The sequence below is a fragment of the Penicillium alfredii genome, assembly GCF_028826965.1.
Source record: "Penicillium alfredii strain IBT 34128 chromosome Unknown utg000007l_segment0_segment0, whole genome shotgun sequence".
Classification (NCBI taxonomy): Eukaryota; Fungi; Ascomycota; class Eurotiomycetes; order Eurotiales; family Aspergillaceae; genus Penicillium; species Penicillium alfredii.
The window spans coordinates 1,997,621-2,025,029 of record NW_026622704.1 but is presented as its reverse complement, the minus strand read 5'-3'; the positions used below and the strand labels follow the sequence as shown (position 1 = coordinate 2,025,029).

The 27,409-nt window shown below is 52.7% G+C and overlaps 12 protein-coding genes across 12 annotated transcripts; 5 read left to right on the top strand and 7 right to left on the bottom strand.

Moving 5' to 3' along the window:
- Positions 1-759: 759 nt before the first annotated feature.
- On the bottom strand, positions 760-1,390 carry NUU61_005409 (LYR motif-containing protein 2; the record flags this gene model as incomplete). Its single annotated transcript, XM_056655991.1, has 5 exons — positions 760-819; positions 873-896; positions 971-1,053; positions 1,129-1,186; positions 1,310-1,390. The coding sequence occupies 5 exons, from the start codon at positions 1,388-1,390 to the stop codon at positions 760-762; spliced, it is 306 nt and encodes a 101-aa protein (XP_056511604.1).
- A 758-nt stretch (positions 1,391-2,148) lies between these two features.
- On the bottom strand, positions 2,149-3,959 carry NUU61_005408 (NAD-dependent succinate-semialdehyde dehydrogenase; the record flags this gene model as incomplete). The annotated part of the gene is made up of 4 exons (XM_056655990.1): positions 2,149-2,266; positions 2,337-3,606; positions 3,672-3,759; positions 3,837-3,959. The coding sequence occupies 4 exons, from the start codon at positions 3,957-3,959 to the stop codon at positions 2,149-2,151; spliced, it is 1,599 nt and encodes a 532-aa protein (XP_056511603.1).
- An 879-nt stretch (positions 3,960-4,838) lies between these two features.
- Positions 4,839-6,809, bottom strand: NUU61_005407 (uncharacterized protein; the record flags this gene model as incomplete). The annotated part of the gene is made up of 1 exon (XM_056655989.1): positions 4,839-6,809. The coding sequence occupies one exon, from the start codon at positions 6,807-6,809 to the stop codon at positions 4,839-4,841; it is 1,971 nt and encodes a 656-aa protein (XP_056511602.1).
- Positions 6,810-7,273: 464 nt separating this feature from the next.
- On the bottom strand, positions 7,274-9,413 carry nop7 (mRNA-binding ribosome synthesis protein NOP7; the record flags this gene model as incomplete). The annotated part of the gene is made up of 3 exons (XM_056655988.1): positions 7,274-9,180; positions 9,243-9,341; positions 9,392-9,413. The coding sequence occupies 3 exons, from the start codon at positions 9,411-9,413 to the stop codon at positions 7,274-7,276; spliced, it is 2,028 nt and encodes a 675-aa protein (XP_056511601.1).
- Positions 9,414-9,570: 157 nt separating this feature from the next.
- Positions 9,571-11,047, top strand: NUU61_005405 (GPI-anchored transamidase subunit GAB1; the record flags this gene model as incomplete). The annotated part of the gene is made up of 5 exons (XM_056655987.1): positions 9,571-9,712; positions 9,765-9,829; positions 9,885-10,087; positions 10,144-10,760; positions 10,809-11,047. 5 exons carry the CDS (start codon positions 9,571-9,573, stop codon positions 11,045-11,047), a joined length of 1,266 nt encoding a protein of 421 aa, XP_056511600.1.
- Positions 11,048-11,169: 122 nt separating this feature from the next.
- On the bottom strand, positions 11,170-12,210 carry NUU61_005404 (N-terminal L-serine N(alpha)-acetyltransferase NAT4; the record flags this gene model as incomplete). The annotated part of the gene is made up of 2 exons (XM_056655986.1): positions 11,170-11,990; positions 12,129-12,210. 2 exons carry the CDS (start codon positions 12,208-12,210, stop codon positions 11,170-11,172), a joined length of 903 nt encoding a protein of 300 aa, XP_056511599.1.
- Positions 12,211-12,586: 376 nt separating this feature from the next.
- On the bottom strand, positions 12,587-14,045 carry NUU61_005403 (uncharacterized protein; the record flags this gene model as incomplete). Its single annotated transcript, XM_056655985.1, has 7 exons — positions 12,587-12,753; positions 12,808-12,953; positions 13,024-13,079; positions 13,163-13,444; positions 13,505-13,609; positions 13,680-13,826; positions 13,899-14,045. Coding segments are annotated over 7 exons (1,050 nt in total), but the record flags the coding sequence as incomplete, so codon positions are not given.
- A 670-nt stretch (positions 14,046-14,715) lies between these two features.
- On the top strand, positions 14,716-16,003 carry NUU61_005402 (zinc-dependent alcohol dehydrogenase family protein; the record flags this gene model as incomplete). Its single annotated transcript, XM_056655984.1, has 4 exons — positions 14,716-14,877; positions 14,991-15,380; positions 15,455-15,901; positions 15,959-16,003. The coding sequence occupies 4 exons, from the start codon at positions 14,716-14,718 to the stop codon at positions 16,001-16,003; spliced, it is 1,044 nt and encodes a 347-aa protein (XP_056511597.1).
- A 462-nt stretch (positions 16,004-16,465) lies between these two features.
- On the top strand, positions 16,466-19,438 carry NUU61_005401 (putative raffinose synthase protein Sip1; the record flags this gene model as incomplete). The annotated part of the gene is made up of 2 exons (XM_056655983.1): positions 16,466-16,663; positions 16,775-19,438. 2 exons carry the CDS (start codon positions 16,466-16,468, stop codon positions 19,436-19,438), a joined length of 2,862 nt encoding a protein of 953 aa, XP_056511596.1.
- Positions 19,439-19,774: 336 nt separating this feature from the next.
- On the top strand, positions 19,775-21,818 carry NUU61_005400 (tyrosine--tRNA ligase MSY1; the record flags this gene model as incomplete). The annotated part of the gene is made up of 5 exons (XM_056655982.1): positions 19,775-20,055; positions 20,138-20,291; positions 20,354-20,640; positions 20,702-21,047; positions 21,111-21,818. 5 exons carry the CDS (start codon positions 19,775-19,777, stop codon positions 21,816-21,818), a joined length of 1,776 nt encoding a protein of 591 aa, XP_056511595.1.
- A 305-nt stretch (positions 21,819-22,123) lies between these two features.
- NUU61_005399 (mismatch repair ATPase MSH6) lies at positions 22,124-26,022 on the top strand (the record flags this gene model as incomplete). The annotated part of the gene is made up of 5 exons (XM_056655981.1): positions 22,124-22,459; positions 22,536-22,574; positions 22,634-22,814; positions 22,871-25,257; positions 25,324-26,022. The coding sequence occupies 5 exons, from the start codon at positions 22,124-22,126 to the stop codon at positions 26,020-26,022; spliced, it is 3,642 nt and encodes a 1,213-aa protein (XP_056511594.1).
- Positions 26,023-26,602: 580 nt separating this feature from the next.
- Positions 26,603-27,216, bottom strand: NUU61_005398 (histone h1.3; the record flags this gene model as incomplete). The annotated part of the gene is made up of 2 exons (XM_056655980.1): positions 26,603-26,965; positions 27,082-27,216. 2 exons carry the CDS (start codon positions 27,214-27,216, stop codon positions 26,603-26,605), a joined length of 498 nt encoding a protein of 165 aa, XP_056511593.1.
- Between the last annotated feature and the right edge of the window lie 193 nt (positions 27,217-27,409).

The window sequence follows — 27,409 nt, the reverse complement described above, 5'->3', positions numbered from 1 at the left end:
TTCGTGCCAGAGGTTGTTCGTGTCGTTCGTAGATGTGGAGGGTCGTAATCGTAGAAGGCAATGCGAATAAAGATCACGAGGTATTATCGAAGAATATGTAGACTGAACAGCCAATTTCAACCGATGATAGTATGCTTCAGCAAGAAACGTCGCAGCTCGTTCATCAGGGAGAGTCTGGGTCATCGAGCAAAGCATCTCGGATATATATATCCTCAGCCACAAAATTCATCGCACAGAGTCGATAACCCATGGAATCTTCGAAATCCAGAACTCGCATCATGGCAAAGAACCTGTGGAAGGTCAAGATCCTCCCGCGCCCCACACGCCCAGGAAATGGCTATGACGCCATAGACCCTGGTAGCAGGATTCGAGGTCTGCGTTGAGTCAAAGCTCCCCCCCAACGTAAATTCGCCCAAATCCTTTCGATCGCGTACAGAAACCGGTTGACAGTTTCAAACGGACGGACACATGTCATTTGTCAGAGACGGGTTTCATTGCCCAATGAACATTGTCTGGTGGAAAGTTGCTGTTCCAGGTATGTGGAGATGCTGTAATGAACTCGCATCGGTGGAGCCTTGACAGTGGCAAATGCAGGGTTCGAGAATCGGCGGGGACTTGAAGTGCATGTTCAATATTGTACTGTACTTTGTTTTGTTGCCGTTTATAGTCAGTGTGGGCCAGGAAAGAGCCCATCTTGTCGCAGTGTATATTTACATCATGAAAAACCCCCACAGTATACAAATACAAGAATGAAATCCATTACCCAACCACCTGCTCGTCGATGTATCGTCTCATAGTCTCGAACTCGGACTTGCCTGTCTGTACACGCGTAAGTATCTGCGCCAATTAGCACCCAGAGAAGATATCCATACCGAAAGCAAGTATCGGATATGTTGCTGCCAATCCAGTTAGCTATATTATGACTCCTAAGGACAATCCTCTTCACTGAATGAGAAAAGAGACTACATACCAAGTCCGTCACCTCGCGATGCCGCTCAAACTCCTGCCGCGCATAGCTATGCAGCTCCGTTCGGGTAGACGAGGGCGGGATTTCTGGATACATGAGCGTAAGTAATTAAGACGCTTTCCAAGGTCAACTCGAAAGGAATAAAGGGAAATATGACATACTGTTTAATGCGCGCACGATCTCACGCCAGAATGCCAGGACTCGCTGTCTCTGGATGAACTGTTTTCATAGAGATACCTCATATTAGTATAGTGCCCATCCAGCAGCTCATTAATTATGCAGAGAGATACAATCCCAGCCATTTTCAAAGGAGTATACAACCAAGAAATATCTGGTACTTACATGATCCAGACTCACAGCCGGCTTCTTCAGCCTCGGGGGCTGGCTACGGGCGACAGCCAGCAGGCTCAGGGATGGGCGCATCGAGGATATGCTATATCATGTCTAGAAGATTCTCACTGAAAGACACAGAGGGAATTGCGGATGATATGTTGTTTTTCAAATCGGATGGCATCAAGGCCAAGTGAAGGGGGAAGGCGGTCAAGCCCCAAGACGCGGTCATTGGCATAATCACGTGATATTATACTAAGTCCCGATTAGGCGACTCTTCAATTGGATATACCAGAATCTACGAACTAAGAGAGATAAACTGGGAATAGCATGGATGCGTAGCATCAATACCTGTGGGGGTTTGCTCATCAGGATTTATGATGGGAATTTCCGTGGGGTGCAAGAGGTGACACAATAAGAAGACAAAGAATGAAGTTTTCAATGGGCGTCTGGAATTCAAGAAAAGCTTGGACAGAGAGTGGGAGAGAGAGAGAAAGAGAGAGTTCTCATAATCCCTGGATATCGGAAGGAGCCTCCCCTGGGATGATTGAGCAATGACCTGTCGAGCCAAGAATGGCGTTGCTGCCTGTCAGGCCAAAAGTCAATACACAGAAAGAATCACAGATCGTGGATAGACAACCAATTGCTGAGCTTCTGTTCCGTTTGTCTGCCTACAGCCTGGTCTTTGGTGCAGCAACAACCGATAGGAGCCCTGGCTCATCTGCGTCTTGGATTACCCCCCCCCCCCGCCTACTCGATGGGTAGCTGCAGAACAAAAATTTGGGAATTGAGGCTGCATTGATATAATATATTGAAAATAATGAATCATGACTCCTTTGCCAAAATGATTTTCATGCCTGCAATGGCTCCCCCATGCCGCCAAAGGTCACGCTCTTGATGACCATAAACTCGTCAATACCGTACTTGCTGCCCTCGCGACCAAATCCACTCTGCTTGACACCTCCGAATCTGTGAAAAATAATCAGTATCGGATCCAAGAGCCACACAAGGGACTCAAGATTACATGGGAATCACTTACGGAGACGCAACGTCGCTGATCAGACCCGTGTTGGCACCAACCATACCAACCTCCAGGGCCTCGGCGACACGGAAAATACGGCGCACATTGCCGCTGAAGAAGTACCCAGCGAGACCAACCTCGGCGCGGTTGGCCAGGTCAACGACCTCCTTCTCAGTTTCGAAGGGGAACAGACCAGCCACGGGGCCGAAAGTCTCCTCCGAGGCAAGAAGCATTTCCTTGCTCATGCCGGTCAGCACGGTCGGGTGGTAGAAGTTGGGGCCCAAGGCCGAGGCCTTCTGGCCACCAATAACAACCTCAGCGCCCTTGGCAGCAGCATCCTGGACGTGCTCGTGGACCTTGTCGACAGCGCGCTCGTGAATGACAGGGCCATGCGTGATGCCCTCTTCGAAGCCGGCACCCAACTTGAATCCGCGGACCTTCTCAGCGAACCGCTTAGCGAACTCCTCGTAGACCCCCTTCTGCACGTAGATGCGGTTGGCACAGACACAGGTCTGGCCCGAGCTACGGAACTTGGACGCAATGGCACCGGCAACCGCCGCGTCCAGGTCCTCGACATCGTCAAACACAATGAAGGGCGCGTTGCCGCCCAGCTCCCACGAGACTTTCTTGATAGTCGACGCAGACTGCTTCATGAGCAGCCGGCCGACATTCGTCGAACCCGTGAACGACACCTTGCGCACCTCTGGGTGGGTCGTGATAACCTCACCGACGGCCGGCGTGTTCTTGTGCGCGGTGACAATATTCACCACGCCTTTCGGAATGCCGGCGCGGTGCGCCAGCTCCGCCAGCGCATTCGCCGTGAACGGCGTCTCCCCGGGCGACTTGGCCACCACCGTGCAGCCCGCCGCCAGGGCGGGCCCGATCTTGCGCGTGATCATGGCCGCTGGGAAGTTCCATGGCGTGATGAGCCCGCACACGCCGACGGGCTGCTTCAGCGTCATCACCCGGTTGCCTGCTATCGAGGCCGGGATCGTGTCGCCGTAGGTGCGCGGCGCCTCTTCGCTGAACCATTCGAAGAAGCTTGCCGCGTAGTTCACCTCGCCCTTGGCGTCGGCGAACGGCTTGCCGTTCTCCCATGTGATCAGCTTCGCCAGGTCGTCTGCGTTGTCTATCATGAGCTGGTACCACCGCCGCAACATCCGTGCGCGCTCGCGGGCCAGTGTGTTTCGGAATTTGGGGAATGCTTCTGAGGCGGCCTCAATGGCTTTCTCAATGTCGGCGGTATCCAGTTCGGGACATGTGCCGATCAGCTTGCCGGATGCCGGGTCTGGCACGAGAAACAAACAATCAATATATGTGAACTGACACTGAAAATGGTAGGTCCCTCGTTACCGTGCACCTCAAAGGTCTGGCCGGACTTGGCCCCAACCCACTCGCCATTGATATACGACTTCTCAATGAAGAGCGACTTGTCGTTCAACTGCAATCCAATCAGGATCAACCCACTGTATACGCAGGAAATATGCAACATATCTGAGCATGGAGAGATTGACATACCTGCGGCGCACTGTGTCCCATGGTGTAGAGTCTCTTTGCATAAACAGTCGGCGGAACAGCGAAGGGATATCGAGGACGAGATCTGAGCAATTGGCGAGCGACAGGGCGGACAATCCGTTCCATGACGAGAAGCAAGACTCTCGGACGAGCGGGGAGGAAGAATCGGTCTAATAATAATACAACCCAGAAAGGAAAACAACACCCAAAAAGTAGCAAAGCAAAGAAGACCGGGCAAAGATGCGAGTGCGGGGAGCAGTTGGAGACGGCTTTTAAAGCTGAAAGCTGCCTTGGTCGGGACTGGCCGGTGAAGAAAGAGAAATTAGACCTTTTCAGGATACTCGATGGTGATTGCTCTTTGGGCCCGAAAACACCGAGGCCGGAGTTCGTTCCGATTGATAATGAAATCAAGAAAAGGGCGTGGGGAAGTGCTGAGCTCGGAAGGGAAGCTGGATGCTATGGGGATCGGCACGCTGCCAGGTTGATGTCATCTGGGGAGGGATTCCTCTGCCCGTTGCGGAGTGTACTTCCCCGGTATTGTGCCCTGGAAACCTCGATTGGATATTTAGTTTTGAAGGAAATTTGTGCTTTCAGAATATTCAACACTGTGATATTCTTTCTTTTGCGAGCATTGAGATGCCATTCGAAGCGTGTGTTGGGCCATGTTGATAGTGGTGTATAGATGTGTTATAGATTACAATACTCGGAGGCTCCCACCACTCACAGATATCTGGTTGAAGTTGGTCGGGATTCTCAACCAATGGAAATCTGTGAATGTTCTCCGAGTCCGAGATAGCGTATTGGTAATACAAGCCAGAGCTTCAATTTACAGACCTTAGAGGAAGTCATACCCGATGTTGTACTCATGGAGAATAATGAGGTCTAAGATGGTTATCAAGTATTTGTGAAAGATTTAGTAACTCTCTGTGACACAGACGAGAGGTAAGTCTATGGAACAAGCAATGGCAAGCGAGTCTATAGTATAGTACATGGCTTCACAAAACCCTAGTCGATTTCAATGGCAGTGGCAGGCTCGCTACGGGATCGCTCGTTAGAAGTTTTCCGTGGAGTGTATCCCGGGTGAACTCGTTTGAGATGTAGATTGAGATTCCACCGCCGTGAGAACCCCTGCGTATGTCGATAACACGACTTGATAGGACACACGATGTCTAGTTTGCGATGCGGGCCTTTTCCTCTGCCCGATGGCGCGGGCTCAGTCTGTTTAGTGGGTCCGCTATCGGGAGACGCTTGGGTCACCAGCACTTCTGGAGGTGGTGGATGCGAGCGAGGCCGACGAGACTGAGGTTTCTGGCGAGACTTGGAGCCGACGCGACGCAGGATTTTGGGGGGTTGGCTCGACGGCGCAACTTCAGTCTCGCTCTCATTCTCACCCTCATTCTCGACGTAAAAAAACTCCCAGGCGCGAAGGTCGGCGGAGGGCGCAGTATATTTGGTATATCCGGGACCGGGCACTCGCTCGATCTGGCCCTCGGGGAATGTGCGGAATGTCATATCCTGGCCGAAGAGGTCGGCGCAGCGCTTCGAGGCTCGCTGGACCGCGCCTACAGGCAGGTCCATCATCGAGGCCAGGCCCATTGCCTCGCTCCAGTCACGGAGGGCAAGCTTTGACTTGATGTTGTCATGCTTCCCTCGGGAGGTTTGGGATCGGCCACGGGACTGAGATGCATTTGGTAGACTCTCATCCTGAGTGTCTGCTGCGGACGACATGCGCACGCTGCGCGAGCGGCGACTCGAGGTGGGTTTGTGACGAGAGTGTCGGCGAACGCGCTTTCGGCCACGCGAGCGACTTCGACTGGCACTGTTGAGGCTTGATCGAGAGAGGGACCTTGTACCATCTGTATCGCTGGCAGATTCGCTGCCGTCGTATTCAAACACCCGACCCTTCATCGAACGATGCAGTGCTACCAGCAGACGGTCCAACTCAGAGATGACGTTCCGGGCAAGGGGTCGTAGTTGAGGTCGGGATATGTCATCGTCAGTTTGAATTACGGGTCGAAGCGGTGTTTCATCAACAAGGTCCAACGTGTCGTCTTTGGTTTTTTCATCAACCATCTTATCCGCATTGTTCGTCTTTTTCACCTGGCTGCTCCTCACTTCGTCCAGATCCCACTCTCGTGCCGCAAATCGTTCTTTGGAAACCTTCAGCATGCGCGCAATGAGCTGCTCTTCCAATTCTGCGCTTGGGCGAAGATCAGATGGCATCCGCAATGTCTCTGGGTCCTCGAGCGCCGTGCGACCAGCTTCTTCGACCCGGGGCACCCGCACAGCAGGCATGGGCCACGCTGCCCATCCCTTAGAAAGCCTGGGCATCTGCCCCTGCCCGTTGACTTCGCCGAGACCTTGGGAATTCTGCCGCGCCCGCTGGCGAATCACATGGGCATTGTAGAGATGAGCCGTAAGGTCCCTCGCACGATTAGTCAATATCGCATTGTAAGCTCCTCGATCATCCGCGGTCACGCGGTGATATGTAGATGAAGAACCAGTCCATCGATTCGGACGGTTAACCCCTGATGGCAGGTCAAGGCCTCGGTCTAGCACGTAGGTCCGCGGACGCAGCGGTCTGGCAGGTGGAGGTGGCAGCTGTTTGGATTGGTCTTCAGACTGTTCAGCGGGGTCTGTTTCGTTCACAGATTTGTCGCTGCCCTGGAAGCTTTCTCCTTCCGAGCCGTAGTCAAGCGCCAAGGGCCTTTCGCGCATGATCACATCCACATCATCCTCGTCATCTTCGTCGCCTTCATCCTCGGACATGGGCTCTGCATCGAAAAGAGGCTCTGCTGTAACATCCTGGCTGCTAGGACCACCAAATATTGAACTTGGTGGTGGCTCTAGCCGGGAAGATGGCAACGGACCAACATCGCTGCTGGGACCCCCAAACAATGATTGTCGGGGCTGTGCAGACTGCGGGGGCAGAAACTGAGATGATGAAGGAATCTGGTCTTCAAAATACGAAGACATGCCTTTGGGCCGCGTCAGTCTCGAGGCACGTTGAGACAAGTGCGCCTATGTCACATCGATGCTGTCTTGCAATGAAAACGACGCAAATCGAGTTACACGGAATGACAAGGCATTTGTCTGGTTTTTCAGTGTCTGTTCCCCAGTGGAATCAGCTTTTCCTGGCTCGCGTCTGGATTGTTATAAAACGATGAAGCTGTCAAAAATTCAAATGGATGAGGTGGATCGAACACGTGACTGATATACAGACCCGGTGGCCAAGGTAGATTGTACAAGCATCTACTACCGACTACTTAGAGAATAAGGTATAGAAGTAACATGAAAGAAATGATCAATATGAAAGTTCTCTATCCATGCAAACAATTATTTTTGGGAACAAATTTTGAAGGCGCATATACAGGGGACTATCCGAACCGCAAACGCCCGAGAAAAGCACTTATTGAACATGCCATGAAGCTCCCGTCATTTTACTCCTGCGCACCCTTCTCGAGCTTGCGCCGCTTTGAGCGGAGCTTGGCAGCCTCGTCCGACTGCTTTTTGTTCGAGTACATCATCTTCTCCAACAGCTTGCGCTTCTTCCGGCTCATCATCATCTTTTGTCGCTCGAGCTCCTCATCCTCCTTGCGCTTCTTAGCGGCGAGCTTCTTGGACTGAGAAGACTTCTTCTTCGATGCCTCATCGGTTGCTCCGCTAGACGAGAATGGCAGACCGGCGGCCTCAGCTTCGAGCTCCTTCTGGTGCTGCGTGCGAGCGGCCTCGTCCTCATCTTCCGACTCGGATGTGGCCTCGTTCTCCTCCAATCCGTTGAAGTCCTTCTCTTCATCCTCGTCCTCGTCCTCGCTATCACTTTCATCATCGTCAGTTCCGGCAACATCCATACCTCCATCAACCGACTCGTCCTCGGACTTGTCAGAAGCATCAACGGCCTTTTGAGCCTCCGGAGCTTCGTCTTCCATCTCCTCGTCACTGTCGCCCCCCTCGGCAGCCTCCTCAGCCTCACCCTCCTCCTCTTGCTCGGCCAGAGTGGCCCGCGGGTCATAGCCACCGCGAGTGGGTTTGACCCAAGGACTCAAGTGAGGCGGAAGAGTGGCACCGGGTGCGTAGAGGTCAGCGCGGAGAAGCTTTCCCTCATTGACGCAATCCCAAATCCACTGCGGCTGGACATACGTCCGCCCAGGAATACGGGTACCGGGCTTAACCTTCGGAGCAGCACCGTCGTCTTTGGCTGCGGGGATAGCGGGAAGAGAAGATTCGGGGAGCTGGGGCCGGTCGACAATTTGGTGGGTGATCCGGGAGTCGGTCTCGTCGTGCGTGAATGCTCCATCGCCCAGAACGGCATCCCAGCCGATCCGCTTGCAACCGAAAGAGCGCAGAATGAACTCGAGGGGAGCCTTGGGAGCTTCTCGGGAAACGTAGAAGGTGAATGGGGCAAAGAGAGAACCGGCCTCATTACCGCTCATGTCGGGTTGGGGAAGCGTATCGGCCTCGGGGGCTGCGGGTTCAAAGCGATCGATCGCATCAGTCGATTCCTCGGTAGTCTCGGCAGTCTGCTCATCCTTGGTCTGGTTCAAACCAGCGGTCTTGATCACCTTGTCCACCTTGTCCTGGACCTCCCGCGAAATCTCCTTGCTCGATCCATTTGTCTGGAGCTTGCTCGCCTCGAGAGCCTTGGGTGTCTCGCCAACGGCACGACCTTCGAGAGTGAAAGCAGCCAACTCGGCACCGTTCTCGTCGCTCCGAGTGTCAAACTTGGGAGGGTATCGCAGTCCGATGGTCGAGTACAGTCTGAAGTTGACAAAGCCTAGCAGAGTCGTGTAGAAGTCCACGAAAGTGGCCATAATGCGGTAGTCGACATCACCGTTGACCCGCTGCACGAACCGGTACGGCACCAGCCACATTATATCTTGTCCCTGGATGGTAGCCTGGTAGTAGATACCCTTGATCGAGAGGAAGGATTTGCGCAGCGAATTGGTGACGATCAAGTAGTGCTGAAACTCGTGGCAGAGGCGCTGGCAGAGCGCAATGGTCTTGGGAGGCACATGGTTGGTGGAGGGAAGCGTGGCAAACAGGAACAGAAGAGAAAGCGCATCATCCAGATCGCGGAGGGCATCAACGAAGGTCGGGTAGCGTTCTTTGATCACATGGTCCAAGGTAAGTTTCGGAGCATGGTTCTTCTCCAAGCGCGAAGCGTCGCTGACTTCACCACGACCCAGCGAGCGAGCAATCTTCTTCGCAAGGGCCTTCTGGTCACGGAACTTGTTCAGCAACGGCTCATGCAGCAAGTACTGGATATCCTTGGTGTAGTAGAAGGTAGTGTTGGGAGTCGAGGTCTTGGACGCCTTCTTCTTGTTACGGGGCTCACGAGGGTAAATCCCTAAAATCGCAATTCCTGTCAGCTTCAAGATTCCAATCCAAACTAAACCGAGGCATTATTACCCTTGAAAATGCACAGGCGACGGAAATCCGGCAGAGAAATCTGCAGTTTGCGCACGGCCTGCGTTCGAGTGATATAGTTTTTGGCCTGGCCAGAGGTGCCTGCAATCTTGTCAGCCAGAATCAATTAAGACAAGCGCTTCAAGACAAACCCTTCTTCTTGATTTTGGCCATGGTGGAAACGGGGAGTGTTGTCTGCTGATAAGAAAAGAAGAAAAAATTCCTCGATAACTTTTTTTTTCGCTGGACACCCGGTTGGTCCGTGCGTCAGGGCGGAGTGTACGGAGTGTCTCCCGCCAAGGGACAGCCGCCCTTTCGCCAACCATCAGTCATGTCGGTCGACCGCCGCAAGGTTGCTGTGTTCGGGGCAGCCTTTGTGTTGCGGCTGCTGCTCATCGGTCTTTTTCCTTCATTGCCTGACTTGCTGACCGGTCGAGTCGAGGTCTCAACCCCGGTCAACAGCTTCAAACGATGTACGTGAGCTGCCAATTGGCAGTGGGATTGACGCAGCTAATATTATCGCAGTACAAGAGGGCTTGTTTCTGTACACTCGGAATGTTTCGCCCTATGATGGCGGTGTTTTCCACCAGGTCAGTGGACTTCATTACTTAGATTTGGACCACTCAATTGACACCGGTCTCATAGGCACCCCTCCTATTACCGCTCTTCGCCCTACTCCCCGATGTGAGGAGCTCGCCTCTCCCCACGGCCATCTTCTATTTCCTGGTTGATCTGGTCAACGCGCATGCCTTGAGCACCATCTCCGAGTCGGGTCAATCTATTCAAGGAAAACTACACTCTGCTGTTCGGAAGCATATTCGGTGGGATGGGGTCTCGGTTGCCGCTTGGTATGGTTTGAAGCTGACTTTCGAAATAAATGAGACCCACTGCTAATCAGGTATAGGTTCCTGTTTAACCCTTTTACTATTGCAACATGCTTGGCCCGGTCAACGAGTGTGTTTACTACATCGGGGATTCTTTTCGCGGTGTCAAATGCTGTTGGTGGGAACAATGTGAACGCAATGCTGGCTCTCGGCTTTGCATCCTATCTGTCTCTCTACCCGGCATTGCTCTTCATTCCATTGATCCTCCTCTGTTATGACCAGCGGACGCAGAACCCGTTGCCCAATGTTGCAGTGTTCGTGGCACAGCAAGGGGCCATTCTTCTAGCTAGTGTGTCTGGCCTACTCGGCCTGTCATATCTGATCACTGGCAATTTCTGGGAGTTTATGTCTGCAACCTATGGCTTCCATCTCCTGGTTCCTGACCTGACCCCGAATGTGGGTCTTTGGTGGTACTTTTTCATCGAGATGTTCGACTCCTTTCGAGAGTTCTTCCTCGGGGTCTTCTGGCTGCACCTGGCCAGCTATGTCGGGGGCATGACCGTGCGGCTACGACGGCAACCGCTGTTCATCATTACCTCGCTCCTGGGGGTGTTTGCAATTTTCAAACCGTATCCTAGCATTTCCGATGCTTCTCTGTTTTTTGCACTGCTGCCGTTGTATCGGCATCTTTTCCCATGTGAGTCTTCTTCTATCTTCACAATAGGCTGCTTCTAATCATAGACAGTGATGCGGTATACATTTGTCGCCATCTCTGTGCTCCTATACTCGACTTTGCTGGGCCCTGCCTTCTATCACCTGTGGATCTATGCGGGATCTGGCAACGCCAACTTCTTTTATGCCATCACTCTGGTCTGGAGTCTGGGCCTGTCTATCTTGCTAGCCGACAGCATCTTTGCGGCGCTGAGGGACGAGTGGGAGCAGGCACACCCCGAAGCCCAAGGAGTGGAGGTAAAACAAGTGTGATGTATATTTGACTGCAGCGTAGTATTGCATTGATTTTCATAATTGCATAGATACGAGTGTGTATCTCAAAACCAACCCATTTCCCCTCATATTTCCCTTCATTTGTTCATTTGTTCATTCCATCACTTCAATTTCTTCGACAAGATCAAATAGTCCACGTCCTTGATAGTCCCATTCCTCAACTTGCGCGGCCGCGGCGAGTACTCATCAATCTCATACCCGACCCGCTCGTAGAACCGCCGGGCCGACTCATTCGACTTGAACACCGTCAGCATCGCCTTCTCCAAGCCGACCAGCCGCCCGATCTCCTCCATCCGACCCATCAGCATCTTCCCGATGCCCCACCCGCGCGCCGTCGGCGACAGGTGGATCTCGTAGCAATAGACCACTTCTTTGCTGTCCTCGTAGGTGACCATAAACGAAAGGAAGCCCAGGACCGGTGCAGGGGCGGGTTGTGGAACCAGGTCGTCGGGTGGAACATCGCGTTGCTCTTCTCCTCCTTCTTCTGTGGGAAGATGCGACCTATCCTCATTCTTGTTGTTTTTGTTTATGTTACTGTTGTCATTGTTGTCATTGTTGTCATTGTTGCTGGTCTTTGGGTCTTCCCGCACAATCAAATATTTCATATCCGGCAACTTCATCTCCTTCCGCTTCTTGGTGCGCGACCAGCCCATACTGGATGCCGAGTAGGCCTCTCCCGACGTCAGCTCAATCAGGTCGAGACACGCCTCGAGATCTGTGTTGGAGATGGATGCCGCCGAGTACACGTCCAGCGGCGCTGCGGGAGACGCATCCTGCTTGGACTGGCCTGCGACCGGACCTGTCTGATCCTTGGTCACATCTGCTGGTAGTTGTTGTGTCTCAGCAGCTACCAGTGGAGTCACGTAGTGCGAAATGAACTCATGAATGAGTAGTGCGTTGGTCCGCTCGACCAGCGGGAGATCTGTAGAAGTACGTTAGAACGCGTCGGATGGGGGAATGGGGAATTGGAGAATTGAGTGGAATGGGAGATATCCGGTAGTAGATTGAATATTTGTATGGTCAGAGGGCTTGTGGAATCTATGAATACGGCCTGGCTCACTTTTGTTGTGCGATTGTACGCGTCGACCTGTCTGTGTGGTTTTGGGCTTGATCACTCGGCCTTCTTTGGTGGATGGTGGCATTCTGCTGGATTCGAATGGATTCAATGCAATTGCAAATATCAGAATAAAATCTCGGATGTGATTACGAATGATCAATTCAATGCATCCGTCGTGAATGGCTGTCAACAGAAGAATGAAGTTGGCGTTGCCAAAGTGTGTCGGAGCGTGTCCCCGCGCATCACCGCGACGACAGGCACGCGGTTGTCTATTCGCCGCCATACCTTATTCACTTGCATTATATTCTACATCTACATTCCCAATATTGTTTTATGTGCGTTCATCAAGCAGGGCTACATGGATATATTGCCTTGATCTACAGTATATGGCGAGCTACGCATACTTCTGGAATCATCTCCCACGGAACTAGACCGAGGTACAGAACAGGAGCATTCCGCAATCACGCACTCTCTCTCAGCTTCGCAGCGTGTTCCTCAGCACGTCTCTCGGCTTCTTCAGCACCCAATTCCCCAAAGACATCAATGCCCCAGCGGAAGGGGTAGTTGTACCGCGTATTCTTGTCCAGCTTGTTGAGAGCCTCGAACTCGGCGTCGGGGATAACAAAGTCTGAATAGAAATATTAGAAGTGAGCCCCCTTACTATTTGGGATTTTGTATTTACCTTGGAAGTTGCTTTCAATGCGCGACGGCGTCACACTCTTCGGAAGTACTGACGAGCCGCGCTGGACAGCCCACGAGATCAGCAGAGCCGCGGGGTCTTTGTCCAGCTTCTGGGCAATTTCGCGGACTATCGGGTCATCGACGACGCTGTTGGGTCTGATTAGCAAGCTATTCAACGGAGAAAGGGATTTCAACCATGAGGGTTGCATTTCCATACCGTGGCAGCTCATAGATATTATTGCCGAGCGGACTATAAGCCACCGGGAGGATATTCTAGAGACATCCAGTTAGCAAAAGACTTTTTTTTCTTCCTTTTTTTTTGACTCTCTCATAAAGGCCATATGGAAAACTCATACGTGTTCCTTCAGGTAGCTAAAAAGTCCCGGCTGGAGCAGGTATGGATGCGCCTCGATCTGGTTGGCAGCAGGCGGGATCTTGGCCGTCTTGAGCAAGTCGCGCGTGGCCTCGATGGTGAAGTTGCTGATGCCGATACTTCGGATCTTGCCCGCCTGGACAAGTTTCTCCAGAACGACCCAGGTGTCGGCGACCGGGACATCGGCAATGCGGAATCGCTTCGTCGTCGGATCGATCGGGGTGAGGGTGTCGTTGGTGTGGGCAAAAGCGACGGGCCAGTGGATCTATGCGAGTGAGCCGAGAAACAAATTATGTCGTGATGAAACTGGATTCAGTGGACATACCAGATACAAGTCCAAGTAATCGGTCTGGAGGTCTTTCAGGGTCTTGTTGAGTGCTTCTTCGACGTGGTCTGGGTGGTGGTGGGTGTTCCACAGCTTGCTAGTGATCTATATCGCTTGGTTCAACATGGACTCTTTCTTTTCTTTCTTATAACCGTGGTGTGTACGGGCCACTCACAAAGATCTGCTCGCGCGGCACACCGGACTTCTTCCAGCCTTGCCCGACTTCGTTCTCGTTCAGATAACACGCGGCGGCGTCGATGTGTCGGTAGCCCTTGCGCAGGGCCACCTCGACTGCATTCTCGACCTCATGAGGCTTGGAGAGCTGTTGTATACAGACACATTATTAGTCCAGGCTTATATCTCAAGACTATTCACTAGGGAAGATAAATCCTACCCAAGTTCCGAGACCAACGGCGGGGATCTCGTGCCCCGAGTTGAGCTTAAAGGTGCGACCAAGAGACATGATAGACAATTGAGTTGGAATTGTAGGGTTATAATCCCAAGAAGACAAAAGGTGTCTTGGTGTCTTCGCGGCATCCCCGCTATTTCAATACATTGCTGAGCATGGATCTCATCTACCCCTCCCCTCCTCCACTAGCTCTTCCAGGGGTCGACATACGCGTGTTGATCTCGCGTGATTCCTGGGTTTGTGTTTTATTGCGTTCACTGGATAGGAAGAGGTGATCGAAGCTTCGAATTGCACCATCCGTCAGCCCCTCAGTGGAGCAGAGCTCTAAATAACAATGCCGGTAGCTTTCGCTTCATCCCGCCTTGGCCAGGGTGTTCTTGAGAACAATGCTTTTGATTGAACTGACACATTTGCGATTCAGATTGAACGATTTGTTACTCGGGCCATAAATATATATATTGCCTCGAGATAATGCAGCCGAGTGCAATCCACTCCACGGTGATCTGGTGGCATCTACTCTCCTTCAATGCCTATAGCTGGCCCTCGAGGACCCGTGGACCAAATCCCGGATTTATCAGCAACACCCAAATATGATCTGATCGCAGAGTCTCATTCGTCCAGACGTTCAAGTGTTTGGCTCTTATTAATCGTGCCGTCATGAGGGTGGAGTCGACATCATTTCGCATACGTCAAGGCTGACAAAACGTTATATACACTGCTCCCCCCCAGCCCCGCGTTCAATTGATGTCGATTTGATCTTCATACAATCTTGACTTTGTTTGCACATAGCACCGATTTCACGATGGCTCCAACGAGCATGAAGCAATGGGTGGTGCAGGACACAGAGAACGGCTTCGACGGACTCGTCTATCAGGATGCGCCGGTGCCGAAGGTCGGTGAGAACGAGGTGCTGGTGAAGCTGCAGGCCGTGTCGCTGAACTATCGCGACTTGATCATTCCGAAGGTATGATACGCAATGCATATGTGATTTATGTTGTGTTGTGTTGTGTTGTGTTCTTTTTTTTTTGTTTCTTCTTTTTTCTTTCAGTAGAAACTAACTATGAGTGTTTTTACCAGGGTATGTACCCATTTGCGGTCAGGTCCCCCGTGGTGCCCGGTTCCGACGGTGCCGGCGAGGTTGTCGATGTGGGATCCAAGGTCACCGAGTTCCAGAAGGGCGATCAGGTTGCGACCCTCTTCAACCAAGGCCACCAGTATGGCGACATTGATTTCCAGGCTGCGGGGACTGGTCTCGGTGGTGCCATTGACGGCACTCTGCGGGAATACGCCGTGTTCGACCAACAAGGTCTGGTCAAGGCCCCGAAAAACCTCAATGCTCTTGAGAATAGCACCCTCTCCTGTGCGGCCCTCACGAGTTGGAACGCCCTGTATGGTCTCAAGCCTCTGCGACCCGGCCAGATTGTGCTGGTGCAGGGAACGGGAGGTGTGAGCATTTTTGCTCTGCAGGTATGTTATTAGCACCGTAGTGTGTGCTTTGAAGTGTTTTGTTGCCTCTGGCTGACTCTTGTTTCGTTATATAGTTTGCCAAAGCAGCTGGCGCGACTGTCATTGCCACGACCTCTTCGGCAGCCAAGGCCGACAAGCTCAAGAAGCTCGGCGCCGACCACGTCCTCAACTACAAGATCGACGCGAACTGGGGCGAGTCGGCGCGCCAGTTGACTCCCGGTGGGGTCGGCGTGGATTATGTGGTCGAGGTTGGTGGGACAGGCACGCTCCAGCAGAGTTTCAAGTGCATCAAGTTCGAGGGCATCATTAGTATCATTGGATTCCTCGGCGGTGTCGACCCTAAGGGCCAACCTAGTGTCCTGGACACGCTGAGCCACATCTGCACAGTGCGGGGTGTCTATGTGGGGAGTAAGGCGTTGATGAAGGATATGGTTCGCGCTATCGAGGCCAACAATATCCACCCGGTGGTCGATGAAAAGGTGTTCCGCTTGGACCAAACCCGGGATGCCTATGACTATATGGTGAGTGGGCTTATACTCTCCAGGGCTTGTTCATGGATATACTAACGAGATGTACAGTGGGCCCAAAAGCATTTTGGAAAATTGACGGTCAAAATCGACTAGACTCGAGCAGATTCTATTTGCTTAGGACATAGATACCGGAGAACCTATTTCCGTGTTGGACGCGGGGATTAGTCCGAGTATATACTATGGCAGCTTGAGATAGTTGCAAGTTGCAATTCAAACAATTCAACCCCAATATATCTTGTATTGTGCTTATTCTCAAGATTGAATCTGTCTGGTTTAGATGCTAGAAATAAAAATCATGAGCCCGCTCTCTCTTAAGCTACTTCAACGCGATAGCTGGCCCGAGGTGAACAGCTCCCCGCCACTTTCATCATGCATCATCACCAGGCAAAAGAACCAGCCACCTTCCCCCAGCTCTCCTTCTACTCCACATACGTTACCACCTCACCCCAGTCTGTACAGTAAATAGCTGTCTGGTCGATTGTTTACCGCCAAGCTGTCCGGCTAAATCTCCCCAATCCCTGCTTCACCAGACTAGATAGGCGTTTGCCCCTCCATATGCAGGTCAACACTAGAAATACGCCGTCGACCCTCCCCATTCTGGGACCCGGCCATCGCCCTCGCCCCTCGCAGACAACATTCGTCCGCCCGGCACAGATGACTCTATTCGCGCGAGTGACCTGCTACCCGCCTCTGGGGCAAGTGACATGTCTGCAGAGGGTACAGAAGGCATTGCGGTCCGAGAAAGATGATGCAGTGAGTTTTTCCCCTTATAGCAAGTGTATATATTTTGGTTATCCCATATATTATATTTACTGTTACTTTTTTGTATATGTGTTTTCCTGGCAAGCTAACGTATATCCATAGCTGCGCTTCACGGTTGTCATCGAGTCCAGCAGTTCATTCCCCGCGCAATCCTGGGAAGCGCAAATCTGGCACAACATCACAGCATCAGGATGGGGAGCCCTGCCATTACGCAAATGCGATCCATCATGTGCACCGTTGCTGAGCGGAAACGAGACTGAGTACAGCTACCACCGCTACGTCTTCTCGGATGAAATCGTGCTCCCCGCCGCAGGGGGGCATGCGCAATTCACCGTGCGGTTCCGAACCAGCCCCAACACTGAATGGCAATGGGCAAACCAGAAGCATCCAGTCAGCGATGGCGAGCTTGTGTTTAGTCCGCGGAACTCGGGGTTCGATAAAGCTCCCTCGACGGAATTCTTTACGGAATCTTCTACGTCAAACCCTACTGAAGAACTGGGGAAGTATATCGACAGTCTCACGTCTGAGGTCCAAACTGAATCAAGAGCAAGCGAGGCTCCTGGGTCTGTTCTCTGGGCTCTTTCTGGAGATGCCGATCCCGCCAAAGAGGGGTCCTCTGGGTTCAAGAGTCTGGCGCTCGGCACGCCGTCCTCGATGGTGAAATACTTCTCATTAGTGCGCGTGTGGAGTCCCTGGCTGGGACCGAGGCATGGCAAGGACAAGTTCCGACTGACGGAAGATGCGCTTTTGTGCTCGTTTCTTCGAAAAGATGGAGTGCATCTGGTGCTGTTGGCGGTCTCGGGAGTCAACGACGTCTTGACGGTCTTTCAGTCTGGTGAGAATGGCGAGGTCATGATCAAGGCGAGGAGCGAGAACACCGAAACCTCCAAATTTCATGTCCTGGTCGCTGCGGCTGAGGAATTTGAAATTGCGCTGTCTGCGCTAATCTACGAAGCACGGAAAGTCGTGAAGCCATTTGCTCAGACTCAGACCACAGACACTACGCTGGACGAGCCGCCTCCCGCGTCTCCTCCTGGAGATGACATGGTCGTCGTAGAGAAAGATCCCAAAATGCAGTGGCTAACCGAGTGGTTCGACGGCCTGACGTACTGCACATGGAATGGACTGGGGCAGGACCTGACGGAAGATAAGATATTGAATGCGCTGGGTGCATTGAAAGACCATGGAATCAACATCGTCAATCTCACCATTGACGACAATTGGCAGAGCGTAGACAACGAGGGAGAATCTCAGTTCAAGCGGCGTTGGCAGCAGTTCGAGGCAAATCCTACGGGCTTCCCGCGAGGTTTGAAGCAGACTGTGCAAGCGATTCGTCGAGCCCATCCCAATATCGAGCATGTCGCAGTCTGGCATGCCCTCTTGGGGTATTGGGGGGGCATTGGACCCGACAGTGACCTCGCACAGCGATACAAAACCAAGGAAGTGAAGATCAAGGACCCTGCTGCCGGAGGTCCCATCGCGCACGACATCACCGATGGCAAGATCCTAGCCATTGACCCGGAGGATGTGCAACGCTTCTACGACGAGTTCTATAGCTACCTCACCTCGGTGGGTGTAGACTCGGTCAAGACAGACGCGCAGTGTTTCATTGACCTTCTTGAAGACCCTGAGGACCGCAAGAGGTTCATGACCTCTTACCAAGATGCATGGTCCATCTCATCACTCAAGCATTTCAGCACTCGGGCGATCTCCTGCATGTCGCTGATCCCTCAGATCATCTTCCACTCGCAAATACCCACCAACAAGCCAACGCTTCCACTCCGAAATTCGGACGACTTCTTCCCCGAAATCCCGGCGTCCCACCCGTGGCATGTTTTCTGCAATGCCCACAATGCCCTACTCACCCGCTTTCTAAATGTGCTGCCCGACTGGGATATGTTCCAGACCAGCCACCCGTACGCATCCTTCCACGCTGCCGCCCGGTGCGTGTCGGGAGGGCCGGTGTATATCACCGACGAGCCAGGGAAACACGACCTAAAGATCCTGAACGAGATGACAGCCCCGACAGTGCGTGGCAGCACAGTGATCCTGAGGCCCAGTGTCATCGGCCGCACCATTGACGTATATCACGACTACAACGAGGGTCATGTAGTTCGCGTGGGCAGCTACACGGGCTGGGCCAAGACGGGCAGCGGAATCCTGGGGCTGTTCAACATCCACTCCGGCGAAGCTTCATGCATGGTCTCGCTAATAGATTTCCCTGGCATATACGAGAGTTCTGATGGACAGTATGTCGTACGCGCGCACACCACAGGCAAGATCAGTGGACGTATGCGGCCGCTCGCCCAGGACTCGCTCGTCTCGGTGGTTCTACCACAAAAGGGATGGGAGATTCTCACTGCGTACCCGACCCGGTCATTCACTCTCAAGGGTAGTCACGGGTGCAATCCGTCCGGGGACAGCTTGACCCATGTCGCTGTCCTGGGTCTTCTTGGAAAGATGACCGGCGCGGCGGCCTTGGTGACTTCAGAGATCTTTGTTGTGGAGAACGGCCGCTTGCGCTTTGATATTAGTTTGAAGGCGCTTGGTACCCTGGGCATTTACTTCTCGGATCTGCAGGATCGCAGCATTGCGCACAACTTCATGGTCATGATCCTCGGGCAGCCGGTGCCGCGCAAGACGGTTTGGAAGGAGGGTGGTGACAATGGCAATGTGTTGGCTATTGATGTTCTGTCGGCTTGGAAGGCCATGAAACTGGACAGTGGTTGGAGCAACGAGGTGTTTGTCCAGGTTTATGTGGGTTAATGTGTTGCTGGCACGATATATAGATACTCACTGTCGACGGCCGGTCTAGAGAAATTGATGAGTTAATGATTTCGGCATCCGGTAATATATTGAATTGAAGCAATGAGGAGAATTCTTAAAAAAGGAGCAATAATTGAACCATTAAGCATTTCATGAAGCATCGCAGCATGTGTCGAGAAGACGGCAGTTTACAGTGAGCACCGCATCATCGATGTTCCGGGCTTATCGAAAATAATGCCGGAGCTCTTGGAGATCTTCGATCTTCGATCTTTTGAATTGCAGTCCATTCGCAAGCATTTCGCAAGTCTTTTCTTGTTTGAATAGACTTCTATTCCAATGCGGCCTCGGTCGGCGCTGCTCCCTGCAGCGACATATCGCAATTCTCGACTATGCACAGCGAGTAGCTTCGCGCGAACCACGCCGGGACGACCAACATTGCCTCTTCCGCGCATCGGGGCAAATTCCCAGCAGCAGCGATGCATTACGCAGCAGTATATCCGACGCATGAAGGACGCGGAGAAGGAATGGGCTGGATTCGCCGAGGAAATAAAGGCCGGGAAGAGGAAGAGCTTCACGGCGCATCTCGAGGAACGGGGTCTGATTCATGATGTCGTTGGGTACGGCTTCAACCACCTATCCTTTTTCTTTGTCCTTCTGTTTCTTCCTATAATATAATATTGACCACTCTATCTTCTGTAGGGAACGCGAATTGCTGGATAAGGTCTTCACGGAGAAGAGAGTTGGGATGTACGTTGGAATCGACCCGACTGCGCCCTCCATGCACGTTGGACATATGCTTCCCTTTATGGTGTTGGCTTGGGGATACGTCTGGGGCCTACCGGTGACATTTTTGGTGAGTTCCTCTGGGACTTGTCTTTCTTCTGGTCTTTGGCGGATCTTCGCTGACCTATCCAGCTCGGTGGTGCTACGTCTCGAGTCGGCGATCCTACAGGGCGGTTAAAGGGTCGGGAACAAGTGCATTCGTCGATTCGGAAAGCAAATATGGCAAGCATGCATATGCAGCTGAAGAAGCTGGGTACGAGCATTGAGCAGTACGGCCGAAGACACGGGTACGAACGACAGCCGATCTGGAAGCGCGCCCTGACAAACAATAATACCTGGTGGAACTCGATGCCTTTCCTGGAAATCCTGCGCGATCTGGGAGTATATATGAGAGTTGGTCCGATGCTCGGCAGAGATACGTGAGTCTTTGGTTGGGTCTGGCGCCGTTTATGAATGGCATTGCTGACTGTGCTTCGCTAGTGTCAAGAGCCGATTAAACACCGGAGATGGCATGTCGTTTGCTGAGTTCTCTTACCCGCTGCTGCAAGCGTGGGATTGGTGGACGCTGTTCCAGAGGGGTGTTCAGGTGCAAGTGGGAGGTTCCGATCAATATGGAAACATCCTGTTTGGTATGGATGCCGTCAAGTCGATCAGCCAAAATACTGCCAACGAGCAGGTCCGGAACCCCTTGGAATCGGAGATCGACAGGCCGATTGGCTTCACCACCCCGTTATTGACAGCACCATCGGGCGAGAAGTTTGGCAAGTCTGCCGGCAATGCTATTTGGCTCGACAAGGACTTGACTTCGACATTTGAACTTTACCAGGTAAGTTGATCTATCTCGCTGATAGTGGATCACGAAACAAGATACTAATCCCTATCTGACTAGTTCTTCGTCCGCACGCCTGATGATACCGTCGAGCGCTACCTGAAGCTATTCACTTTCTTGCCTTTGCCCGAGATCGCCACGATCATGGAGGAGCAGAACAAAGACCCCTCGAAGCGAGTTGCTCAACATGCGCTGGCATTTGAGTTCGTGGAGCTCATCCATGGCAAAGACGAGGCGGATGCCGTCGCGCTCCAGCACCGCCAGCTGTTCCGGCCGCGATCATCGAACGCCGAACCTACGCCACTCCGTCGGTCATCCAGTCCTCCCGCTAGCCACGCCCAGTCTCCCACGGCTGGGTTCATCACGCCTCAGTCTGGGAACCCATATGCGCCCCAGACAAACTTTGCCAACATGCCCGGGGTTAATGTGACCCTTCCACGCTCCCTCGTCTATGGCCAATCATTCAACAAGGTCTTGTGGTCAGCAGGGCTTGTTTCCTCCAAGAGCGAGGGCCACCGGGTCATCGTGAACAACGGTGCCTCGGTTGGCAGCCGTCCCGGCGATAGCGGGCCCATGTCGGATGACCTCTCTTTCACTCCCATCAAGACCTGGTTCGCGGAGAAGACCGAGGACTACATCATTGAGGGTAACTTGCTGATGCTGAAGCTGGGCAAGTGGAAGTTCAAGATCGTGCAGATTGTCAGCGACGAGGAATTCCGCGAGCGTGGGCTGACTGCTCCGGGATGGGAAGAAGAACCGAAGGAATGAGCCTCTCTACTTGACATTGTAATTCTAGATCAAATATCCCTCTGTAAAATATACATACATATATATATGCAATATGCAATTTCAAGGCATAGTGGTAGAGTAAACAGTTACATACAAAAACCAACCGCGATGCGCTGTGGGGCCAGCCACTTTACGCGTCGACGCGATCCGCGCCGGAGCTTATCTCCTATCGTCCCTGGCTTCGACAACTTCCCCCATCGCTCCTTCAAGCACCGTATACACCCAGCAATGGTTCGAGTGCCTCTATAGCGTGTTGCATCTCAATTTTTGTTTATTTGCCCCCCATGGCCAAGGGACCCTCCACCTCGTCCCCCACCGCCACGCCCCCCTCCGGTGCCCTTAAGCGAACGACCTCGAGCACCCAGAATATGCGAAACCAGAAGTCCATTCTTGGCTTCTTCCAGAAATCATCGCCGGCCACTCCGTCATCCAACCAGATCCGTGAACCTGCGTCGTCTCCGGCCCAGCGAGCCTCCGAACAGCGTGGTGCCAGCGCCGCCAAACCCACACCCAAGGACCAGAAACGGAGCTTCTCGAGCTTCGCGCAGGATCTGACTCCCGTGCCGAGTAGTGATTTGCCTGTGCCTGATGATGAAGAGGAAAATGGGGATACTGTGAAGGTATGCTTGGGGAATTGGAATTGGATTCTTTTTCCAAGGTGTCGAGTGCTAATAGTAATGGCTCTTGGTTGGATAGGCTGGTAACGAGGCTTCCGCAATGTCTCCCTCTCGCCGAGTACGTTCAATACGCGCGCCATTGTTTTAACCAATTTGCCGTGCTAACTGTCCATTCAGTCCAAGAAGCAGGTTAGCTATAAAGAGTCCGACTCGGAAGGCGAAGACGACGACGAGGTCATTTTCCGCCCAAAACGCAATAACAGCGTGCGCGGCCGCGCAGCCAAGAGAAGAAAGACCTCGCCCGCCAGCGAAGACGAGTTCCAAGAAGCCGCAGATGATGGCGGATACTCTGACGATGGTATGCCCCCCCCCCCCTGCTTCCTGCCAGGCCTTTTCGCCACTGACTCGCCCCAGAAATGGACGATTTTGTTGTTGCAGATGATTCAGAAGAGGAGGCCCCGTCTTCCAAAAAGCGAAAGAAGCCCGCAGCGAAGCCTGCACCAAAGGCTTCGCACAAATCCTCGTCGCTGCCGCCTCCGCCCTCGCCCGATGCAGACCTGGATCTCGATCTTCCTGAGGCCTCGTCTGGCACTGCGTTGAAGTGGACTTTTGACCCCGAAAACACGGAGCCTCGCGCTGAGCGAGCGGCAGTGCCCAAGACGCCTGCTTGCGCCAAAAAGGAGAAGGTTCATCTCAAGGACCCCGAAGAGCGGTACCCGTGGCTTGCAACGATCAAAGATATTGACGGCAACCCCGTGGGCCACCCTGAGCACGATCCTCGTACTATCTATATCCCTCCACTGGCCTGGTCCAGGTTCTCGCCGTTCGAGAAGCAGTACTGGGAAATCAAGCAAAAATTCTGGGATACGGTGGTGTTTTTCAAGAAGGGCAAGTTCTACGAACTCTACGAGAACGATGCCACTATCGGCCACCAGCTGTTCGATCTGAAGCTCACCGATAGAGTCAACATGCGCATGGTCGGTGTGCCCGAAATGAGCTTGGACCACTGGGCCAACCAGTTCGTGGCCAAGGGATACAAGATCGCCCGTGTTGACCAGGCCGAGTCTGCTCTCGGCAAAGAAATGCGAGAGAGAGATGCTAAGAGCAAGAAAGAGGACAAAATCATCAAGCGAGAGTTGTCTTGTGTCCTCACGTCTGGCACGCTAGTCGAAGGATCGATGCTTCAAGATGACATGTCTGTTTATTGTGTTGCGATCAAAGAGGCGATTATCGATGATCTGCCTGCCTTCGGGATTTCATTTGTGGATACGGCAACAGGCCAATTCTTTTTGTCTGAGTTCGTGGATGACGCGGACATGACCAAGTTCGAGACTTTTGTTGCGCAGACTCGCCCGCAGGAATTGCTGCTAGAGAAGTCTTGCGTTTCCCAGAAAGCGATGCGCATTCTGAAAAACAACACAGGCCCTACCACTCTCTGGAACCATCTCAAGCCTGGCAAGGAGTTTTGGGAAGCCGATATCACGCTGAAAGAACTGGACGTGAGCGAGTACTTTGTTTCCCAGGACGATGACAATCTCACGGCTTGGCCCGAGAACCTGCGTCAGGCCCGTGAAAAGGAGTTGCTGATGTCTGCGTTCGGTGCCCTCGTTCAGTACCTGCGCATTCTGAAGATCGAGCGCGATCTGATCACCATTGGCAACTTCACATGGTATGACCCCATCAAGAAGGCGTCCAGCCTGGTGCTGGATGGCCAGACCCTCATCAACATGGAAATCTTTGCGAATTCCTTTGATGGCGGCTCGGACGGAACCTTGTTCCAGCTGCTCAATCGCTGCATCACCCCATTTGGCAAGCGTATGTTCAAGCAGTGGGTCTGTCATCCATTGATGGATGCCAAGAAGATCAATGCAAGACTGGATGCTGTTGATGCCCTGAATGCCGACCCGAGTGTCCGAGACCAGTTCTCCTCGCAGTTGACTAAAATGCCTGACCTTGAGAGGCTGATTTCGCGTGTTCATGCTGGGAATTGCAAGGCCCAGGACTTTGTGCGGGTCTTAGAGGGCTTCGAGCAGATTAACTACACAATGGGTCTCCTCAAGGATAGTGGCTCGGGTGACGGGCTCATCGGGCAACTAATCAGCGCAATGCCTGATTTGGCTTCCCTGCTGGGATACTGGAAGACCGCGTTCGATCGATCCAAGGCCAAGGAAAATGGGATCCTGGTCCCAGAGCCTGGTGTCGAGGAAGATTTTGACAGCTCTCAGGAAAACATTGAGCAGATTCACCGGGATCTTGATAACCTACTGAAAAAGGCACGCCGTGACCTCGGATCGACTGCCATCTGCTACCGGGACAACGGCAAGGAAATCTACCAACTCGAAGTGCCCATCAAGGTAAAGAACATCCCCAAGAACTGGGACCAGATGTCTGCCACCAAGCAGGTGAAGCGGTATTACTTCCCCGAGCTCCGGAGCCTTATCCGCAAGTTGCAGGAGGCCCAGGAGACTCACAGCCAGATTGTCAAGGAAGTTGCTGGTCGGTTCCATGCCCGGTTTGACGAGCACTATGGCACATGGCTGGCCGCCGTGAGAGTTGTTTCTCAGCTAGACTGCCTGATCAGTCTGGCCAAGGCTTCGTCGGCACTCGGCCAACCTAGCTGCCGGCCTGTCTTTGTGGACGACGAGCGAAGCGTGCTGGAATTTGAGGAGCTGCGGCACCCCTGTCTGCTTTCTTCTGTTGGAGACTTCATTCCCAATGATGTGCAGCTTGGTGGGAACCAGGCCAGCATTGACTTGCTGACGGGAGCTAATGCTGCCGGCAAGTCCACTGTCCTGCGAATGGTATAGTCACTCTCCAAAATTCTCCGGTATTTGAGTAAATTGCATATCTGACCAAGATAATCTTAGACCTGCGTCGCCGTCATCATGGCTCAAATTGGGTGCTACCTCCCGTGCCAGTCGGCTCGACTCACCCCCGTTGACCGTATCATGTCCCGGCTGGGCGCCAACGACAACATCTTTGCCGCTCAATCAACCTTCTTCGTCGAGTTATCTGAGACCAAGAAGATTCTGTCCGAGGCAACCCCGCGCTCACTGGTCATCCTCGACGAGCTTGGTCGGGGCACAAGCTCCTACGACGGCGTCGCCGTCGCTCAAGCCGTGCTGCACCACATCGCCACGCACATTGGAGCCCTGGGCTTCTTTGCAACACACTACCACTCCCTTGCTGCTGAGTTTGAGAATCACCCCGAGATTGCACCCAAACGCATGGCCATCCACGTCGACGACGCCGAGCGCCGTGTCACCTTCCTCTACAAGCTGGAGACCGGTGTCGCCGAGGGCAGTTTCGGTATGCACTGTGCATCCATGTGTGGGATTCCCAGTAAGGTCATCGAGCGCGCCGAGGTTGCTGCCCAACAGTGGGAGCACACCAGTCGTCTTAAGGAGAGCCTTGAGCGCCGCAAGGGTGGTGGTTATGTAGGCCTGGGCTGGTGGAGCGATGTTGCCTGGGCGCTGCGCGAGCCCACTGCAGGTGAAGATGCTAACGCCGGTGATGTTACTGACCGGGGCCTGGAGGTGCTGTGCAAAGCCATTGAGGCTCTTTAGGAAACTTGTTCGCTTGTCTTCTGTTGCAGATCTTCTGTTGCATGTTGCTTTTACTTATACGGGCTCCCGGAATCTCTATGTTCCCCATACCCCATTTTTTTTTTTTTAACCTGTGTCGACTCTGACTGTCTATTTGTGTTTCTTTTGTATTCTTATATTTCGGTTCTGGGAGGCGTGTAGTGGATCTGATGGTCATGTTATTCTTAATGGTTGCCACTATCAAAACTCTTGAAAGTTACCACTGAGCTTCTTGAATATTGAAACCCCTAAATATTGTACAATTTTACTGGAGACGCCTTCATTTGACCGAATGGCTCTGGAATTTTTTTTTTTTTTTTTTTTTTTTTGGACCATGCTCTCTGGCTATGGTCTAGACACAGTTCTAGCTGAACGATCCCTTCTTCTCCCCTGCCTTGTCCATCAGAAAACAGCAAACAATCCCCTCGTCACCGGACACGACATAGGCAGGGGAGCGGGAGATAAGAAACAAAAAGAAATAAAGAAACAATTCCATCACCGAAATCCTCTTCCAGTTCCAGAATTCATGCCGTTTGTGCACGGCGCACACAGCGAAAGGTAATCAGTAAGCGCCAGCTGCAGCATCGGCAGCATCGGGAGCATCGGCAGAATAGACAGCATCTTGAGTATCGTGAGCATCGCCGGTGTCAGACTCAGAGGGGCCTTGATGGGCAGGCGCCGAAGCCTCCAGGGTTTCCGTAAGAGTGCCCGTAACCTTGCTAGCAGCCTTTTTCTTGGACCCAGTGGCCTTGCAGCCCCGGGGAGTCTTGGGGGATGGAGTAGGCTTGGTCACCTTCCCGTCGTTGGCACCAGTAACCTTTTGACTACCATGCAGACGCTCCAGCTTACGGCGAGCAACGCCGTGCAGGGTCCGGGCCGAGCCAAGGGTGCAGCCCACCTTGGGTGCGATCTCGGCGAAGTCGGGCTACATGATTGAATTCAGCGGTTAGTAAGTATTAAAAGCCACAAACACAACCAAAATGGAGATAGTAACGTAGAAGTGACGAGGGGATAGATAGCTTGGGAGGGGTTTTTACGTACCTTGCCAGCGTCGGAGGTGCAGACCATTCCCAAAAGCAAGAGCTTGGTCTCGGTCTCGGAGATCCCCAGCAGGTTTTCGTTCTTGGTCTTCTTTGATGGGGTGGTAGGATTGGTCGGGGTCGTAGGGGAAGACATTTTGGTGGTTCTGTGGTGATGATAGTACGAGCAGAAGAGTCAGTTTTGGTTTCTTTGGATAAGATATTGTGTGGATTCTTTGTTCGAGGACAAGAAGAGTGTAAAGAAGAGAGACGTTGGTAGAGGGACAGAGAGAAAAAGTAAATAAACTTAACTCGAAAGTAGTGAATTTGTGACACAAAGTTCACAAGCA